The sequence below is a fragment of the Anomalospiza imberbis genome, chromosome 2 (assembly GCF_031753505.1).
Source record: "Anomalospiza imberbis isolate Cuckoo-Finch-1a 21T00152 chromosome 2, ASM3175350v1, whole genome shotgun sequence".
Classification (NCBI taxonomy): domain Eukaryota; kingdom Metazoa; phylum Chordata; class Aves; order Passeriformes; family Viduidae; genus Anomalospiza; species Anomalospiza imberbis.
This window is the reverse complement of record NC_089682.1, coordinates 82675487-82696417: the sequence shown is the minus strand read 5'-3', so window position 1 is coordinate 82696417 and position 20931 is coordinate 82675487. Positions and strand designations below refer to the sequence as shown.

The 20931-nt window shown below is 39.6% G+C and overlaps 1 protein-coding gene and 1 long non-coding RNA gene across 2 annotated transcripts in view; both read right to left on the bottom strand.

Annotated features, from left to right (window-relative positions):
- COG6 (component of oligomeric golgi complex 6) overlaps positions 1-8925 on the bottom strand; it is a 55665-nt gene extending 46740 nt beyond the window's left edge. Inside the window, exons 1-4 of the mRNA XM_068182105.1 lie at positions 8756-8925; positions 8056-8199; positions 7649-7720; positions 4275-4333 (exon numbers count right to left, since the gene is read on the bottom strand). Of these exons, the coding sequence (XP_068038206.1) occupies positions 4275-4333; positions 7649-7720; positions 8056-8199; positions 8756-8884 (404 nt within the window). The 5' untranslated portion in view covers positions 8885-8925. The remainder of the gene's footprint in view (positions 1-4274; positions 4334-7648; positions 7721-8055; positions 8200-8755) is intronic.
- A 1026-nt stretch (positions 8926-9951) lies between these two features.
- Positions 9952-20084, bottom strand: LOC137466891 (uncharacterized). Its single transcript, XR_010995328.1, has 2 exons — positions 19797-20084; positions 9952-10539 (listed from the first exon to the last, which is right to left on the bottom strand). It is a non-coding gene; the product is annotated as an uncharacterized lncRNA (long non-coding RNA).
- Between the last annotated feature and the right edge of the window lie 847 nt (positions 20085-20931).

Here is a 20931-nt window from a genome sequence, read left to right as displayed (position 1 = left end):
CTACAAATAGTGCTGAACTTCCTGCATAATTTCCAAATTGACTATGGCAAAAAAGATATTTGTTAGAAAAGGAAAAAGGCACCACCAAGAGACAAGAAAGAGAGATCAGTAGTGCAGCATACTGAAGCAGATGTTCACTTAGAAACATTTTTCCTAAGACTTCTAAGCTTGTATTCAGCACAGAGGTGACATATAAATAATTGACTAAATTCCAAGAATCAAACAAGTGTTTGTTATTTTTAAAATAAAAATCAGGTCTGAATGTAATGTGATTCAATTAAAACAAACTGAAGTACACACTTACATTCCTGTCTGGGAATCATATTCAATTTTATTTTAAAAAGTAAAACAATCCCAGAGCTATGTAAATAGCTTTTTTTTTGTAATCAATGTAACTAACAATGATTCTGACACCAAAATACAAATTTCACTGTGTTTAAGAACACAATTAAGAGAGTGTAGCAAAATAAGATAGCCTGTAAAGGTGTTCAAGTGCATAATCTCCACTAAAGTTCTGAACCAGTAGCCTGACTCAAGAAATATCTGAGCCATTTCCATTCTTTCATAATAGTTTTCAGAATATTGTGATTTTACTTCTAGAACATTAGTTCTAGCCCTCAACAACTTTTGCATTTCTGCACTTATTTTCAGTGAAGCCCCCAAGCATATACACACACTTACATAACTGCTCTTACTTAATTTTATAAGAATTAATATTGCAAGTATTACCTTCTAGTCTCTCAGTTGTTTCATTGATGACTGTAACTTGTGGCTAACCTCAAAAACAGCACAACACCTTTCACATCATCTAATTATTAAGTGGCTGGTAGAATTACTATGAAGACAGGCTTCTAGCATTCCGCATAGAGTATTTGGAACTGAACAAGTTATTTCTCTGGTGTGGGAATTACTGAAGTCTGGGACGCTTGTCCCGTATGCAAAGTGAAGTAGTTCAGTACCACAAGTAAGTTTTCAGCCTCACACAAAAAAAACAAAAAACAAAACAAAGCAAAAAAAAACCACCAAAAAAACCCAAAAAAAACAAAAAACAAAAAAAAACCAACAACAACAACAACAAAAAACCAAAAAAACAAAACAAAACAAAAAAAAACCCAAAACAAACAAACCAACAAAAAATAAACAAAACCCACTAAAAACAAACAAAAAATTAAACAAAACTAGAGTCAGTATAACAAGAGAACCAGAGAACCAACAAGTCAGAGGAAGCTATAATTAAAATCTCACTTCAAGGAGCAAGATCCTTTTTCTATCAGCCTACTAGCAATAGCAATTAAACATCTTTTAAAGAACAACAGATGATCATTGTTTGAAAACAAAGCTCCTCATTACTATACATAAAAAACCTAATGCAACCCAAAAGTAATATTAGTGTACTCAATAGAAGTAATCTACTGAAGATAACGGAAATAGAAGTGGATTTTTAAGAATTACCAGAAATTGTCTAAATTAACTCAGTTTTTCTTTTATAATAAAAGTTTGTTATTAAATACATTAACACTCTATTCAAGACTCTGTGTTACTGAGAAGCAATAACTTAACCTTTTGTTATGAAGATATGGGTTGGATGTCTGGACTACTTTATTTCACACTACATGGTTCTATTAAGTTATGTTAAATCTCAGTTTTAAAGGAAAAAGGGAAAAAAATCATCCTAGTTCCTATGCTAAGCATATACTATAATTTAAATAGTGTGAAGGAAAACTGTTTCTGATGTACAGTAGTTTTAACTAGACTTCACAGAAGAAATAAATTCAGAATAAGCAACCTGACCAAAGAAATGCACCACCTCTGACATATTAACAATTATAAAAATGCAGTTGTATAAATTACTTTTAAAATTTCTTACTTAAGGAAGACCCTACATTTAGCATTTATGCCAAAGCAGGTCTATAGCTCACAAACTAAGAAACAAACAAAAAAAATGCTGCAAAGCAAAAACCCAAGAATGCAGAAGTTTTAACCTAAATCTGACACAAACATCTAATTTCTATCCCAAATATTTACCCAGATACCTTAAATTCACACATTTCACCAATAAAGGAAGTCCCAATGCGCTCATCAGGATTACCTACAGGGAACTCCAGGTGAGCAGCTCTAACTTCACACTACAAACCTGAGAGACTACAATAACTAACAAGAGTTCAGGTAAGAAGCTTTGAAAACTGAAAACATCTTGAACTACAACTAATTATATGATGATGATAATACAATGACAAAACTACTTAGTATTAAAAACCTAGTACCCACACAGAACCACTGAGACAGCCATTCCTTTTCACGTAGGGCAAAAAAAGGAAAATAATTTAAATCCCTAGTTAACATTAATACATGAAATACATCTGGAAGTTTACAGTCTCCCTTCAGTTTCAGATCATCTAATAAAATCCTAACATTTTTCCAGCTACAAATCAAGGTCAGATAAAGTAAGTCACATAAATGCTAAGCCTAATAGAAGAACATAATAGAACAGGTCCAGTTTTAATCTCATTTCAACCAGACAGCATTTTGGGACAACCCTCAGAAGACAGAGAAGCCAAGTCCTTCCAGTTTCACCACTTACTCATTGGCTGGCTAATAAAGGTCACATTAAGTTGAAGGCATCAGCAATTTAGGACCTGCACTTTTTCAGAGGCAAGATTTCAGGTGTTCCAAGAATCCCCTAACATCTGGCAGCAGATGCCTCTTCATATGCCTGATGTAAACCAAAGGAATGCATCAGAACAAAAAGTCCTTTAACAAGTTAAAAGAACAAATGACTAAAATGTCCCAAATGGAACCAAATGGAACAGTCTTCACAATTTTTCACACGTTTAGGCAGGGAAAAATTCAACTTCGCTAATAAATGACATTATGAATCTTCCATAACTATCAGACTGTAAAAGTCACAAGTACTTTCTGGCTTCTGCTTATGGGTACTTCATGGTATACTTCAAAAATAAACTTACAAACTTCTTCCTACAACGAGGTCACTCCGGTCATGTGCACTCTGAGGTCACACAGACCCTTAGAAGGACAGACTATTTCCTAAACATTTTTCCTCTTCACACTAGGGAGATGTTCTGTCTTTTAAAGGAATTATCAGAAAGGCTTCTAAGTAAACTTTAGTGCAAGTAAGGGCTATATTGCGGAGGTACTGATGTACAGTCTGCATAATCTCCTTTAATGGAATTTAAGGCCAATTAGACACACACCACTTAGGACTGGTCTTGGCGTAGATTTTGCTTCAGAACAAGGAATCAAAGCAGCTTTCCCTGTCTTGAGACTACAAAATATATGACCACTTCTATGTTCTACTACTTTACATACTCATATTCAAAATGATGTATTTTCTAAGACTACTGCTCACTTAAAGTGTCGTTACCAAATCTTTCACTTTACATGAAACAGCATTGCATTTTATGCAGTTATTCTACATTCAATGTTTAAAATATGTACAGATTTTCTACTGAACCTCATATCATAAAACTACTGATTTTGAAAGCTCACCGAGAACAATCCAAAACCATAATTTTTACTGGAAACTTACTGCTGCAAAATAATTATTTCTAACCTCCAGTGAACTGTACATAATTTTCTGAAGAAAGCTCACAAAGCAAGGTGATTCATTCTTCTACACCGAGAAAACCTGAAGCTATAAAACCATACATCCTAGCCATAAAAACAATAAAGACTGCTTGAATCCATCATTGGCTATTATCCCCTTCTCAGGAATAAAAATACTGAAAAGCAAAAAATACACATTTTTTTCTTCCACAGGAGGCTGGAGAAACAATGGAAAAAGTGGTCTGTGCTAGGCTCATTAAACAGCACCCATGTATTTTAGTCAGCTTTACACATGGCAGAGTACGTTAGACTCCAACTTGGCATTCCCTCATACAGCCCCTGAAAAAGACAGATTTCCACTGGATACCAAGCATTAATAACAAGAAGCCTGTCAAACTGATCAGAAATTGAGTTGGTCCACATCTGTTAAGACACAATATAACTTACATTATTAACAGACTTTAGACAAACCACATCCATATTTAGCATGTGCTACCACTGTAAATGATTGTTTTTCCTAAAAAACCAATTTTTATTGAAACAAACAATAACACACATTCTTACCTTTTTGGATCATTTAGCAATAAGCTAAGAGTACAACTGAGCTAAAAACACATATAGCATTGAAAAAAATCACGGAGTCATAAATCAAAGTATCAGAGTTGCATCTAAAAGAAAATTCTATCAAATAAATAAGGTAGTATACATACTTTTCTGCCTGGAGTTTTGTGGTTTTTACAATCAAGTCCTGAGTTTGTTCCTTTGCTGCCTAGAAAAAAATTAGAATTGTTAAGCATGCTTAAAACACAAACTTATCAACTGTATTAAACAGTCTTTAAAATAGGTAATACTTTTGAAGCTGAATATAGGCAATTTAAAGACTATACTCTTTGAAATAAAATGCCTTCTTGAAACAAGCATTCATTAACTCTCCCTTTGTCCTGGTAGTAAAATAAATACATTTTTATCCTTATCCATATATATTTTCATGTCTATATACAGTTATATTCACACAGTTTATTTATCATTTATATTCAATACAGAAACTATAAATATTAGTGAAATAGTTCTAATTATTTTGCTTGCCCATCAACTGTAAATCGTTTGCTGTCACAAAATTAAAAAATCAAACAAATATCTGTGGATGCTAAACTACCCAGTACCAGTGTCCGCTCAGTCTTTTTAGAAAAGATGATGAACACAGCTCTGCTAGTCTAAGCAAGCCTAGCTCTACAGTCCAACAGCTTACAGAACTGCATGGACCAAGGACAATTATTAGGAAAAATTTCTTCACTGAAAAGGTGGTCAGGCATTGGAACAGGCTGCTCAGGGAGGTGGCTGAGTCACAATCCCTGGAGGTATTTAAAAGATGGGCTGGTGTAGCACTGAGGGACATGGGACCGTGGTGAACTTGGCAGTGCTGGGTTGGACTCAATGATCCCAGAAGTCTTTCCCAATCTAAATGATTCTACTATTCTAACTTAGGAAATTCAACACAGCCCTAAATATTGAGTGATGGCAGTGCAAGGGAATCCATGCAGAAACAATTCCACATCAGACAGCAGCTGCATAACTAAAAGGATTGCTGCAACTGAAACTAAAGGGTTCTGGAACTTATTGCTCTGTGAAAAGCTAACAGACAGCTGGCCTTTTTGGCTCCACACTGGATGCCAATGATCCCTTATGAAGAAAAACTGTGATGATTTAACAAAAAAAAATCCTAAAATCAAAATGTATTCAATATAGAATAATACTGCAAGCGAAGAGGTGGAAATGGCAATAAAGACATTCTGTGAATAATTTCAATACTGTATTACAGCCAAATTACAGCTTGCCAAATTGAAGATGCCAGTCTTGAGACCCATGAGAGGTTTAACAAAAGTATCTATACACACTAATTCATTTCAGCCTTTCTATCTGCCACTACATTAGTTACAACAGAAAAGCAGTAAAGGTACAGGAATGCTTTGAAAGGTGAAAGTAGGACTGTAACAATTCACATCCAACTTAACTGCAAATTTCAATAAACAAAAAAGAGGAAATTTGCTTCCTTTCCAGTACTTTCTGGGCAGAAGTACTGATTACCAGGAACAATGCTAACAGTAGGACAGCAGAAAAGAAAGAAAAGCATTTTTTCTGAATCTAGCTAGATATACGAGGAAGCCAGATTTTACATATGTGCATTGAAATACATGCCAGATATTATTATTTTATGTATGAAATATAAGAGCTTACATCTAACCTAACAAGGTTACTATCAGAAATGAGCCAGACATGCTAGAAAAATCAGGAAGCTGGTATTTGATGTTTCTTGTAGATCCAAAACAGATCTACAAGATCTGTTTTCTCTTCCTCCCCACCTCAGTATATTAGTTATCAATTTCATTATACTTCAACCCTACTGAATTACATTTTAGCACTTGCTCCTTCTTTCAGCCACTGTATTTATCAAGTCATTGTCCTAAAATCAGATGTGACAATATATGGTTATTTGGATCAGATGGTATTATAAAATTACAAAATAACATAGCTAAAAAGCTTTTTGGCTTATCCAAATCTATTCCCTTGCATGTCCTACATTTGTTCTGCTTTCTTCATATACTGCTCTTTGCACACTTTTCTGCATTATGTGCCCCAAATCCTCCTCTTTGTATCTTCTATTTGCTCTATTTAGCTCATTTTTGTCTTACTCAGATTGAGCACATGCCTGCAAGTCTTCCTGTCCTACTACAGATAAAGCACCAGAGTATTTCACAACTGAGAGCTAGTTCATGAGCTTATTAACTTTATTCATACAAAGAAAATATGGATTGAATCAAGACAAGTTATGAGTTCTACAGGGCTTGAGAGGAAACCTCCTGTGGGGCACAGAACAAAACTACCTACTGACTTCAACAGTAAAAGAAATCTCTGCAGGGTGGCTCTACTCTGGGAAAAGAAAAAAAAATATCACAGACGACAGTTACACTTCGTGATCTAAAGACAGAAAAGAGCAAAAATCTGCATGGACACTTGACTCATTTCCACATCTAAGAGCTTAGTTTAACAGTTCCTGAACTGCACTAGGGAATAGGGAATATATCCACGTTAACAATGTTCAAAGAGATCTGAGACCTCTGAGGTGCATTACCCAGTTCCTTCCAAAACTGAACATTAAGTACTGCAGTTGGCTACACTGTACTCTAACATTTTTTGGTACAAGTTCATCAAGCTACAAGCATTTTTACAATGACTGCGAAACCTATTTATCTAAGTAGGAGGACATCTAATATCCGCACACACGGACATATATGGAGAGGAAAACAACTGTTTTCACAGGATTTTTTGGTGAAGGATTCTTATTCACATACTATAACTTATGTGCTCTATTGGGAACAGGTTTGGTTTGGCAAAACATCTACACTTCAGCATCCATAAGCCGCTTATATGCATCACTGCACTGAATTCTGAACATGTACCCTAAAAGCAAGCCAGATTTAGTAATGCACCATAAAACACAAATTTCCTATACTCCCCAGCCCTGCCAGAAATATTACAGATTCAGGATTAGGGTGAAAAAGAATTGGTTTCGTTGCATATCAGCATTCCGAGACAATGTTAAGAAACAAAACCAATAAACTGAAGATGCACACCAGATTTGTCTCCCCCTTTGAATTACCAGATACTTTCCCATGAACATACTTGAGGTATTTATACGGACACATAACTCAAGAGACACAGTCAATACAAAAGCCATTTTAAATGGAAATACACAAATTAACCCTTAAATCTCACACACATCCAATCTAATAAAATATTTTCTCTCCACTGACATACACATGGATATCACATTGCTATTATCAAAATAAGTACATGGCTGCATTTTGAACTGCAGTTTGGAAGAAATTAAAATTTCTTCCTTGATACATTTTCTAAAGAAGTAAGAAGCAGCATATTAATATCCTGAAGTAACATAACATGCATAGCATGGAAACATCTTACTGCTGCTCTTAATCCTCAAAAATAACTCTCCGCCTCTCTTTCAAAAGAATGTAGTCACACCTCAAAAGGAAAAATATTCAAAGCACTTCCATTTATATATTACCTTCAAACGACTGGACATGTCTTCACAGCAGCTGCTCATTGCCTGCACATCTTCATTTATACTCTCAAGTTCCTAAGTAAGTCAAATAACAGTAACTGTGTTTTTAATCAGAAATGCTGCGTCCAGGCCCAGCTTCCCACCACAATTAGATGCCCCAGTTACAAGGAATGCTGTTGCTCTAGGCTGCCTGTTAGTCAGTGCAGAGTAATGCACCTGTAAACATTAAGATTCACTCAGGACTTGAATCTGTTTGAAACATCCAATTTCCAACAAATGAAACAATTTTACTGTAAAAGTATATCTGTCCTGGAAAGTTAAAATCTCTTTTAACAGTTTTTCTTTTTTTAATCTTTAAATCACATAGCAGTACTCTTGTAAAATAGCTAGTCATCCTGCAAAAACATTACCTCTTTAACTTGCTTGAATATGTGCACAAATTCTTCATTTATGGCCAAGCTTCGTCGTTCAATGTCTCCACGCAGGTTTCTTCGGGTGCGCAAACTGTTTTCCACAAAAAAGGTTGAGAGAGCCTTGAGTGCTTCCAGCATTTCCTAGAAAATAACAAAGGACCTTCAGTTTGCATGCAGTTACAAAGAAGGAGGTTAAACAGTCTGTACCCACCCCAAGTTCACGGTCTTATTAAAAATAAAGCACATCTAATAAATGGTTTTACAGGAAAAGCTACCTTAACACAGTCCGCATCAGTTGGCAAACAACTAAAATAATTGCTGAGCCTTTCTTCTTCTCTTATGACATAAAACTTTGTCCACAATTTTGCAGTACCTTTAACCAATAAGACCACTTTCTGTGAATTAATTACCTATCCACAGCAAGAAAACATTTAAATTACAAAAAGCTTGACAAGTGCCCTTCCGAGGCAAGTAATACAAACCTCCCTACGATCTGAAGGGATAAAACAGGAGCGCGGCATGTTGCTGGAGAAGCGAAAACTAATTTTATTTGTAATTAATGCAGCAAAGGAGCGCCCGCAGCTCCGCAGCGGAACTGAGGCTACGGCAGGACTCGCCTCCCCGCCGCGAAGCCTGTCGGGGCCCGCGGCCCCTGACGGCTCATCCGGCCCCCGCCCCGTCCCGCCGCCCGACCCACCTTGTCATTGTCTAGGCGCGTCTCCAGGATCTTGTTGAGCTTGCGGGACAGCGGGTTGGTGCCGGCAGCAGCCGGGAGCCCCGGGGCGGGAGCGGCAGGCGGCGGCGGCGGCGCGGCGGTGTCGGCCATGGCTGCGGCCCTCCCGGGCACAGTGGCGCCGCACGGAGCGGCTCCGGCGGAAACGCGCTCCGAGCATTGGGTTCCGGCCTAACGCAGGCCGGCTGTAGAGCCAGGCCTTACCTGGTGCAAGGTGGCACTCGGGCTTTTTCTGTTTATTTCTTTGTTTGTTTTTACTGATAAATTAAAAATGCATAAAAATTAAAATATTAATAATTAAAAATCATGTACTCACTACATAAAGGATTTTGAGTGGATGATAGAAGGTTCACTTCATGAGAGCAGATAGCTGTATTTATTTCACAAAACAAATGCTTTAATTATGAGCACAGCTAGAAAGGAAAATATAAATGAGATCTCTGTTGTATAAGCTGACAGCAGTGACTGTAATATGTGTCAAAATGAGGAGGCTGTCTTGTTTCTGCTGTGCCTTTACTGACACAGGGGTGACTTCCCAAGGTCTCCTCACAACTCCAGAGCACAAAATTACAGAGTCAATTAAGCTGAAGATCTCTGAGATGATCGAGTCCAACCTACGACCTGACGGCACCTCAACCAGACCCCAGCACTGAGTGCCACATCCAGTCGTTCATTAAACACCTCCAGGGACAGTGACGCCACCACGTCCCCGGGCAGCCCATTCCGATGCCCAATGACCCTCTCTGCAAAGAAATTCCTCCTAACATCCAACCTAAACCTCCCCTGCTGCAGCTTAAGACCATGACCTGTTGTATTGTCACTTGTCCCGTGTGAAATGCTGAGGTGCAGCAGAGGATTTCTGCGGGCTTTTCCAAAGGACAGAAAGCAGGTACACAGATAAAGGTAAGATGCCATGGAGAGAGGATGACCAACAGTGCACAGCTGTTATATAAGAAGACACGGGTTTCACCGTGGTATTAGCTGTGAAAACAGCACCACCTTTCCAACTGTCTAATGGTGTGTGGTCAAAACCCAAAGATTCAAGCAGTAGCTTAACTCTTTGGGAGTTTGGGGATTTCACATTGCTCTTCTGAAGACCCTTGCTGAAAATAACTGCAAGCACATCAAGTAGACATTGCCTTTATGCCCAAGGTGGAGCACTAAGCTTCTGGATGGTTTTATTCATTAATTATTTTTTCTTTTAGTTTGAGTCATTTACCTCAAGAAAAAACTGTATGACCAGAGCCCTTGAGATCTTAGTGTGATGGAGACAGTGATAGGATATTTTGCTATTTCATTTTTGTTTGTTTGTTTGCTTCCTCACATGGATCCTCTACATAGAAGGCCAGCTTTTCTGAACAGTCTGTGTAGTGCCTTGTTTCTATTCTTGGCTAGTCAGCAAGAAGGATTTCAAGCATTTTCAGACATGTTGTTTTCCTTAGTTTCTGTTTCTCATCCGCCCTATTACACTGATGTTATCTCCTTCTAGATGTCCTTTACTTCTGACTAAGCTTCCAGGAGCCAGGATCTCCCTTCTCCATGTCAGAAGAGATAAAACAGCCTGCAGTCATCACAGGTGTAAGCAATTAATATTTAAGCACGTCAAGAAAATCCTATTATTAGAAGGATCCCCTCCCACCTATAAGCTGGATGTTGTTAGTTGTTTGAACAACACTTCAAATGTTGTTAACCTGATGGATGAGTTGACAGAGTGAAGGCACACCTTGAAGTCAGAAAGGCTCCAACATCTGAAACACAAATGTCAGATAAGTCATGACCATTGCCAAGTCTTGTCCAACAAGTTATACCACAAACATACGAGGAGCCAGAAAGAATTCCCTCTATTAGTTGGTACATGCATTTTCTTTTGAAGCAACCAGTTCTGTTTTCAGATGCTTCTTCATGGGTGTGCGTTTCTTCAAGAATGTGTTTTGTGAGCCAGAATGCTTCTAGCTAATGTAAAACATTGGGCTGACAGGAACCAATGGAGTTCTGAAATAGCATGTGTTTATCTATGCATATGTTCCTTTGAAAAATGAGAAGAAATAATCAAGGGAACACTTTTTAACCTCACAAGTCTAAAAGCTGTTTGTATGAGGATACCAGTGCTTATATCTTGTTCATCTTTTAGGAATATTAGATGCAGTTATAAAAAGAAATCCTCTCTGATGCAAATAATTTTTGCAGGGTAGATTTTTCCTCAGAACAGATTTTTTTAACAGAACTTTAAATGTGACTGCAACAAAGTCAGCATCTAGAACTCAGCTGGTGTGCCATGTCTTGTGTTCATCTCAAAGATGGGTTTGGCATGACATTCTTACCAGTCTGCTTGCCCACCATCAAACATCCTGTTAAATCAATAGGATGTACGCTGCGGGATAAAATGCTTGGGATTTTGTGATCTGTAACTCCCAGAATGTACTTTGATTTCATTTATCAGTTTTTGTGTGTCAATGGTAGACAGTTTGTGTAGTGTGTGTAATTTACACCACTGCAAGTTAACTTACCAAAGCTTGACACAGCAGCAGAACTACAGTTGTCAGTACAGAAATGCCTGGCACAGGGTGTTTTCTGTTCATTTGCTTAGTTCCTTACTATGGTGGTTTCTGGTTTTGTGGGCTTTCCCTCTCAGACAGCAAAACTGTTTGACAGCTGTTACCACTGTGCAGCTGGTGAAAGTGCTCACAAACCACTCGTTTGGTGCACAGACAGGAGTACAGTTCAGCCTGCAGAACAAGGTGTGGTCGGGAATGTCACCTGCTGTCTACCTAGTCAAAGCTAGTAAGTGCTGCTGTACTTTCAAATGCTTGGGAGTACATGCACTTTCTGAAGACAAAGAAAGGTTTGTAGTAGTGACCTGAATTTGTTCCACAAAAGGCTAAGTAGTAATAAAACCTAAGTGGATGAATAGGCTGACTGGGGTCAAACACATGGCTGGATGTATTTCCCTACCCTGTGACAAAAGAGGAGTGACAGAGCAGGGCATAAAGAAAATGTTTTCTTAAACACAAAGAAGAAGGAATAGCTCTTGTTATGGGTGTTGTCATAGGCAAATGAGAGTGAGAAAGGAAGATTTCTGTTTGAAGGAAAAAGGAAATGTAGGGAAGGAGGGAAGGAGGGAAGGAGGGAGGGAAGGAGGGAGGGAGGGAAGGAAGGAAGGAAGGAAGGAAGGAAGGAAGGAAGGAAGGAAGGAAGGAAGGAAGGAAGGAAGGAAGGAAGGAAGGAAGGAAGGAAGGAAGGAAGGAAGGAAGGAAGGAAGGAAGGAAGGAAGGAAGGAAGGAAGGAAGGAAGGAAGGAAGGAAGGAAGGAAGGAAGGAAGGAAGGAAGGAAGGAAGGAAGGAAGGAAGGAAGGAAGGAAGGAAGGAAGGAAGGAAGGAAGGAGAAGGAAGGAAGGAAGGAAGGAAGGAAGGAAGGAAGGAAGGAAGGAAGGAAGGAAGGAAGGAAGGAAGGAAGGAAGGAAGGAAGGAAGGAAGGAAGGAAGGAAGGAAGGAAGGAAGGAAGGAAGGAAGGACTAATGCAGAACTTTCCTCAATATGATGCACAGAGCACATAGGAATGGGAAGCATTATGAAGTCAGGGACGTGAAAGGTCATATAACAAATGCCCATAATTCATTGTATTTTTCTTACAGTATAATAGATAAAAAGAATTTGACAATGCTATTTTGCATACAATTTTCAGGTCCTGCAGTGAAGGAGAGCATCTGAAGGAAGCTGGCTATGATATATTGCTGCTCAACTATGTCATCCTTGTGAAAATGTTTACAGCCCTTTATGCTGATGTCCCTATAGATGATCCGGTGAGTGGAACCTGGCTATGCTGGGCTCTCCACTGCACACAGCATACCCCAAAAGAAATCCACCACTGCCTTATAATCTTCACTAATTCTCTGCCATGAAATTATTCCTTAGCTTTCTCCAGTATTTTGATGTCTTTTTGTGCTAAGGTTGGACTAGAAAATCCAACCAATATATAGGAACACGTGAAAATGTTCTGTGTCTTTAAGTCAATTAGAGCTGGGTTTTTTAATGATTTATTTTCTTGAGGTTAATATTGTAGAATCTTTTCACCAGACCATTTCTTGATCATTCCTGACCATTTCCAAATCAATCCATTTCCTGAGCTAACCTTTTTTAAAAAAGTCTCAGACAATACTGACATCATCTGGAAATTGGAAATATGACTCTGGAAATGATTTGGCCAAAGGTCACCCTGACAAGCAATATGTAGTCATATAGTCTGTGTCTCTTGAAGGTCCAGTGGGACGTACAGTTCTGAAGTTTTAGGTTAGCTCATTCTATCTCACTTGAGGATTTATTGTCATGCCTCACAGTCAGCAGTAGTGGCTGTAATATATGTGATGCTGAATCAGCCACCTGGCTGAGGAGCTATAAAACTTCTGTTTGTTATAACTCACTAAAAAGATAACACTAGCAGTACAGTGTGCCCTTTAATACATACAAAACCCATGAAATCTTCCTGTTCATCTCCTGCTAAAAAAACTCAACCATTGATTTCAAGGGAAGTACTGTATCAGCAAAACGAAGAGGGTTTAATCTAAATTTATTTGATTCTAGAACACTACAGAATAAAGGACTTTTCTAAGCAAGTGGTTGTCTAAAGTATGTGGCCACATCCCTGGCAAGGTCAATTACATTGGTCATGGCACTGCCGCTCACTTCAGTGAGAGCCCAGATTTCACCTAAGAAAAAAAAAAGAAACACATGGTTTAGATCATGGAGATGTGAGAACAAATATCTGCTTGTGGCTGATGAATGGCGTCACGTTAGCGACACCACGTCTCTGTGGCTGAAGTATAAAGCTTATCTTCCTTTGCATATGCTCACTAGTATGCTTACCATTATAATGACAATATAGCAACAAAAAGGAATATTTTTGCAGAAGAAGGTACAAGCAGGACACAACATATGATAATGATGTGTGCCAGGCCTGCTGACCTATCTCTTCAAGCAATGACTGTCTGCTGGCAAAAAGTCTCTGGAATGTGTTCTGTTTTATAGGTGAAATAAAAATAACCCAAACAACTGAACAAAAATTACAACTATTCACCATCAGAAAACAAACCAGTACCCTTCATTATGTCCTGATATCAGCTGAAGTCAATGTCTAGCAAAGAAAATCTGGAGAGCAATACCTAAATTACTGGGCAGTGCCCTCAGATCAGCTGATTACCAAAAGGCCCTCTATGGGGTCATGACAGGGTCATGATGTGGATCAAGCCAAAGGTAAATCTAATAAATTGCAAGAATGACGGCATTAGTAAAATACCTCTTGAGTCAGTACATCAGCAACACAAGTTTTGACAAAGACCATAACCACTGCAAACTTTGACTCCAGCTGCTGTGTTTTAATCCAGTTTGACCTGTGGGTCAAACATCCATGTCTTATGGATCTCTGTCAAATCTCTTAGTTTTTCCTCCTTTGTCTTTTCTGGTATGTTTCTTGTGATGCCTTAGTTGAAACTCAGGTATTGCCTTAAGCCCCCCCAGCTAGTGATCAACCATGACTATTCTCCACTGAAGCATTTTTGTTATTCCCAGAACCCAACCACTGTGGTCACTTTGTTTTTGGAGTTCAAGTTACTGAAGATGTGTGATAAATGTAGCATATATTTCTGTCATTCAGGATTCATACAGGACTCCAAGATAGTATAATTCCATTCCGCAGGACCAGAGATGCATACATGTAGAATGAAATGCATTTTTGCAGCCCTTTCCCCTCCCCCTTTTTTTATTACATTGACTGGCTGGTCTGTGTTTTCAAGCCTATTTGAATTTTCCAAAGCTCCTTTTAAACTCCTGTTACACAGCTTCTGCCCTCTTGCCCTTTTTGCACCTACACACATACTTCTTCCACGCAAGCAGGGTAGTATGACAGGCTTCTCTCAGCTCCTGGCAATTTCTTTACCATAGTCAGTATCCAAAGTACAGTCCTTAGTGTTAGTAATTGCTCTGCTGGATCTGGTAGCTGTTGATTGGGATGTAGTTGCATAAGATGATAGAATTCTCACCTTGCTAGCCCAACAAATCCTGCACAAATTTTGTAGTGGCACAGAACAGACAAGATTATATTGTCAGGGACATCTGGCAGGTAGAAACTCCCTTTTAAATGACAGCTAACAATTTTGTCAGGCAAAAGTGTATCTGGAGCCATGAGCATACAAGGAGCTCTTGATGGAAAAAGCAGTAGTGAGGCATGAGGCAAAAACTGTACAGCTTCACCACAAAAGCCATTGTCTTGTGAAAGAGCACTTGAGGGATGTTGCTAGTAAAAGTTGCAAAAAGCATGTTGACGATCACGGCAATTTTCATAGCAGTAATACAACATCAACCTAATTTTACAGGTATGGGTGCCATAAATAGCTTTTCTTAGTGCTCATAACAATTCTGTTTGGGTGAATTTAATGCGACTTTATTTCTACTTCAGGCAAAATATAAGTTTCCAAAATGCCAGAAGTCACACTCTCAGACATCTGTCAGGAGCCTAGCCAAACAGCTTCTCAGCAACCCCAGTGTGGAGCTACCTGGTATATTTGGATTTGATTCTTTCTGTAAAGTTGAATCAGAATTGTCATCTGGGCTTGCCTCAACCATTCATCTTTGTGTGTCAGCTCATACAGCCCTTCCAAAGCCTTGGCTAGATGCCATCACCCTCAGAGATTCTGGAGAGCTGCTGTGTATAAAAATAACTTATTACTTAATGCCTGACACTGGTTGCAGTCACTGCAGTTGACTGCAAATTGCAAACAATTTCTATGCAAAGATCTGCTCACCTCCAGATGAAATACATTTAAACCTTCTGTTTCTTGCTAAAATGACCTGGCATCCCTTTCTGGTGGTCATTTCTACCTTCATGGCATTATTACAGAACTAGCATCCCCATGACTGATGCACTGGAAACAAGTAATTGTGTCCCCAAGGGCAGGCAAGTGTTGTTTCTGAACTTTGGTATATGTGACTCATATTTATCAATTTACAGTCTGAAATAGTGGGGATGGAGTGAGTGTCTGCCAAGAACTGGCAGCATGATGGTGACTTAGTGTGTCTTGGGATCACCAGTGGGCTGCAGGACATTGCGGGGAGCATGGTGATGGGCTGGCTAGTACTGGTGTCGCTCTGTGACTACACTGGAAGGAAAAAGCATTGTATGTTTTCTGCTTAGACAAGAGTTTTGACAAAGCAGGAGTTCTGTGTTGGCATCTACTGCAGCTGACTTGGTTGGTGAGGCTGGGTGTACAGAATGGTGTCAACAGCTTTGTGAAGCACTCACATTCCCTGGCAGAAGCTCAAGGAGCATTTCCAGCAACCTCCAATTACAGTACTAATTACAAGAGATTATCAAGTTCCCCAGAATAGACCCCAAGCTTCCTTTTGCATGCAAACTAGCAGCAACTTTCTTGTCCATGCAGGTAAAGCTCTCTTCAGAGTATCATCAGTCTGAATATACATTACTCATCACTGTCAACTTTCTTTAAATAATGCCATCTTAAAATATTGTTGTGCATGCAGAGCACATGCCTGTCAAAAAGCAAATGTCATGTTGAGTGAACTGCCAGTCTAGAGGTTTGGAAAGGATATCTTTACATTAGTTTTGATGATTAGAGGTTTCTTTCTGCTTCTGTCCCATACATGTCCTTTTATGTGATAATGTCTAGAGTACTAATAATACGGGCAAGGTAATATCTCAAGGAAAAGTATCAGGTTCTTTAACAAGATTGCAGTGCTAACTGGCAAAATTAACATATTTGTGCCTCACTGAAGAAAGCTTATGACAAAGAATGCCCATGCTGGCCTGGAGCTGGACTTTCCTTTTACTGGTCAAAAAGCAGATTATTTTACTGTGATGTAATTGCTGATCCATTGCTGATATATGGAGCTCTTAATATTAATTGGCCTGAATCTATTATTGCTCTCTTCAACTTGAATATCTGGACACTTGCAGACAAAATTAAGAACTTTTAGAGGGATACATCTCAGCAGTTTTCTAACACCTAAAAGTCAGAAGTAAAGTCCATAGCTAATCACCTATCAGAGCATGGAAAGAAAGGCACTTTCAGAATGCAATTTGTCCTCAGATTCCTACCCAGTCTTCTCCTCTGACTGCATAGAAAACTTGTGCGCTGGACTGTTGAGCAGACAATTTTTTTTACCCCTATTTGTCTGACAGTGACTTTTGACTTCTCTACAGATAATTCTAAAAATATGCCCCAGCTTCAGTACTGTGGAAATGAAATACTGTATTTGAATCCCAGTGTAACCCCAGGTTCTCCTTATACTCTCTGGGAAAGGGATAAAAAACCCAGGAGGTTTGATTTTACAATTAAAAAATAAAATGTCTTGTTTTCACAGCAAAATTATCTAGTTGCTGCCTGTAGGCATGTGACATATCATGCAAATGTATATAATTTTGGATGACATATCATGGACTTGCCAGTTGAAAAGGTAGAACTGCCCAAGGGCTAGTTTAATTTTTGCTCCTGAATCAGAAAAAATGTTTACATTTTCATTCATAAATCAATGTTGCAGTCTAGTTCATAACTGCTACTTCTGTTCCCTCTTCTCCTGTGCCTCTTGGTCACCTTCTGTCCATCTCCATGCAAATCCCTCTCTCAGAAGTATGTCTTTCACTCTATCACAGACATGCCCACTTGGAATGCATTATTCACCTTCTCATATACAAATATTTATCTAAATTTCTTTTAGTGTGATGGGATTTGGACACAATTTCTACTATCAGTAGTGGAGATATGTCAGCATACTACCACAGGGATACTGGCTTATGTCTGATTCATTTAGTAGCTGTTTTACAAGAGACTTGAGTGTGAGCAGGAATACATATGTTGAGCTTCATTTTCCAAAGTGTCAGGCACTGTCTTGAGGATATACCTAAGTTCTTGGTGATTCATGGACAGAATTTCTGTGTTTTATGAGGTTGAGCCAAAGTTCCTTTTCTTTTTTTTTCAGTCACTGAAGTTAACAGAAGCCCTCATGGATGGGTATTGTAGCATAAATTAACTTCAGTTGAAGAAACAAGATGGTTGCAAAGGAAGAAGAAAATAAATTCTTACTGCATCAATAAGAGAGGAAGGATTCATTGCCTTTGAGAATTTGAAGGAAGAGGATAAGAATTAATTCCCTTTTTGTCACTGCCTTCAAAGCTCCATTCTGAGCTCCATTCTGCCTCATTTTTCTGCAAATGTCTAAAGACTCAAGCAGTGGGCAGTTCTTTAATATGCAGAGCTAGCACAGAGTTCTCTCTACTCAAATATGAAAATGGCTTAGCAAATATCTAGTTTTTGTAAGGCCAGCTTGTGATCTATCCTTGAGCAAAGAACTTTTTCCTTAAAAAAAAAAGTCCTTGCTTTAATGGGCAATTTCCGTTGAAAATGGTAAACTGCAAATTAAATGGCAAAAAGCAATTAATTATTGAAATTGTAATATCCTTGTAAAGGTTAAGAGGTAATATAAATGAAGTTCCTGTGAGCACATTAGTGGAATTACTATCTTCCCCCTTATAAGTGGTAACTAACGACCTTGCTAATTAGCTTTTTCATCAGGAAAAGGAATATTGAAATATGTAGTTATATTGCAAAAGCACAATCTATGAATAGGTTATTTAATTACAATATAATATCGAGAGAACACTCTCAGTGCTGGACCTTCCCAGAGAGGGTTAAGAGATCTTCCCAGATCATGTATGGGAGATGAGTGAAACCCCGATAAAACAAAAGGAGATGATTAGTGACCTGCAATGGCAATTAGACATGCCCAAGTCTATGGGCCCTGATGATCCACCCCAGAGTAGTGAGGGAACTCCTGAAAAGAACTTGCCAAACCACTCTCAATCACCCAGCAGTCCTGGTTAACTGTAGAAGTTCCAGCTGATTGAAAATTAGCAAATGTCACACCCATCTACAAGAAGGGTTGGAAGGATGATGTGGGGAACTACAGGCCTGTCAGCCTGACCTGGGCACCAGGCAAGGTTATGGAAGAGATATCCTGAGTGCCATTGCATGGCCCATGCAGGACAACCAGGGGATCAAGCCCAGCCTACATGGATTTACAAAAGGCAGTTCTTGCTTGACCAGACAGGTCTCCTGTCTCTATATCTATATATGTATTATAGAGATATGTATATAATCCCTATATCTGTATTCACGTATATCTAGTAAATGCATGCCCTTGTAGGTATATGAGTGCTACATACATACAGGATTTACTAAGGACAAGCCTTTTGGAGAGTTGTAAAATAAAAGAACTTGGTTCTTCCCCCAATGGGAACATGTTTCAGACATTGATACACCTGGAAGTGGGTTCTGTTTGGGTATCAGCTGACAAGAGCTGGCATTACAATTCTTCTGTGGGTGAATCTCTGTGAGATTTCAGAAGTTCCAGCTTCGTGGAGTCCCCTAGTTCTGTACAACCCTCAGGCTACGAGGGGAGGGGAGGAAATGAGCTTCCACTTGGAAAAAGAATTGGCCATTGTCCCCAACTCGAGGATTTTCAGCTTTCTTTTCTAAAAACCCCAGAAATCATTAGCCATATCCTTGGGAATGTGATCTAATAGGGTGACCTAGATGCAAGTGATTGCTGGAACTCACGGGGAGAGGCAGCTCTGCTCCAGTTCTGTGGAAAACGACTGGGGAGGAACAGGACGCTGCCTTGAGCCCCCTTCTCAGATACACCCAGTTTAACCAAACCGCTAAAAGTCACCTTTGGGTTCTGCAAAGGCACCTTGGAAGCCTCAGGACGGCGGCCCAGGGCGGTTACAAATCGCAGAGGTTTTATGGAGAACAGAAGCACGCTCTGCTCTCTGCCCCCGCTTTTCACACACACGCCCTTCCTCGTCTGCAGCCGCATCAAACGCTCCGGAGGGGCCAGGGCAGAGCCCGCGGCAGCCCCGCGGGGCCGGGAGGAGTGAGACCCCCCTGCCCCGGGCTCGCCCGTCGCGGCCGGCCCAGCCCTGCTCCGGCCTCGCCGCCCACCGAGTGTCACTGTCGAGCAGCGCAGCGCCCGCGCCCGCCGCCCCGGGCACCCATCGCCGGGGCACCGGTGCGCTCCGGGCCCTGCGCGGAAACTGGGACCTCCTGCTGAAAGCTGATCCCAGTCTGAGGCTTTAAAGTGAAAAGAAACATCTTTCTGTTGCACGTGTCGTTAAACAAACCCGCGTCTCCAAACGCGCCCACCGCTTAGTGTGGGAAAGCACCGCGGCAAGACCTGCTCTCGGTACGTTCCCTGCAGCTTTCTTTACCAGCATCTGGGGAAGATAGACAGGTGTCCCACTCATAAGTAAGATGACACTATTAAATTATTTGTATTGGGTCTACGTGCACAGAAAGCAGGCTTCCAGTAGATGAGCATTTCTTACTGGGAGATCACTCGTCCATCATCCAGATGTTACTTATTTTAAAAAGTCCAATTAAGAATAGTGGGAATTTAGGATTGAAACCAGCCATGTTTTTCATGAGTTTGTGCTAAGACAATTCCCTGGTAAAGGAGGATGGGTCTGGGACTTGTTATCTCAGAGTTCAGTCACTTTGGCTGTGTTTGCAAGGGCGGAATTCTTCAGCCAAGGGGCTGGTGCAGAATAAAGCTCCTTGGCCTATCCCACAGCCACCAGGCTTGTCAACAACAGGACACAAAAGAGAAAATCAATAGCTGTAGCTACTATTTTAGAGTCTTGCAAAATGTAGAGCACCTGGTGGCTTTTATATAATAGATGATAAGTAATAACGTCATAAAGATGCAACAACATGCAAAGGGTTTATGGCAAATAATATTGTTTTCCTCTTTTGTTTTGCATTGACGTATTATTTTTATATGCACCCAGAGATTAAAAGACTGATGTTAGCAACAACAGCATTGTGTAAGGCAACTGTCTTTCAGAAATATGGCAAGTTTTATTCTAAATTGCTTGTAAGAGAATTCACAAAATTTACCACTATTAGAACCACAAGAAAAATGTGTTGATGATAGGATAGTATTAAAATAGAGTGGAGAGAGGATTAGAGCTAAGTTTATAGGCCAAAATTCAGGTCTGGATGGGACAGCTCAAAACCCAAGGTGTCTAGTTCCACCCACAGTAGAAAATATGCAATTTCTTTGACTTGGAAGGACACC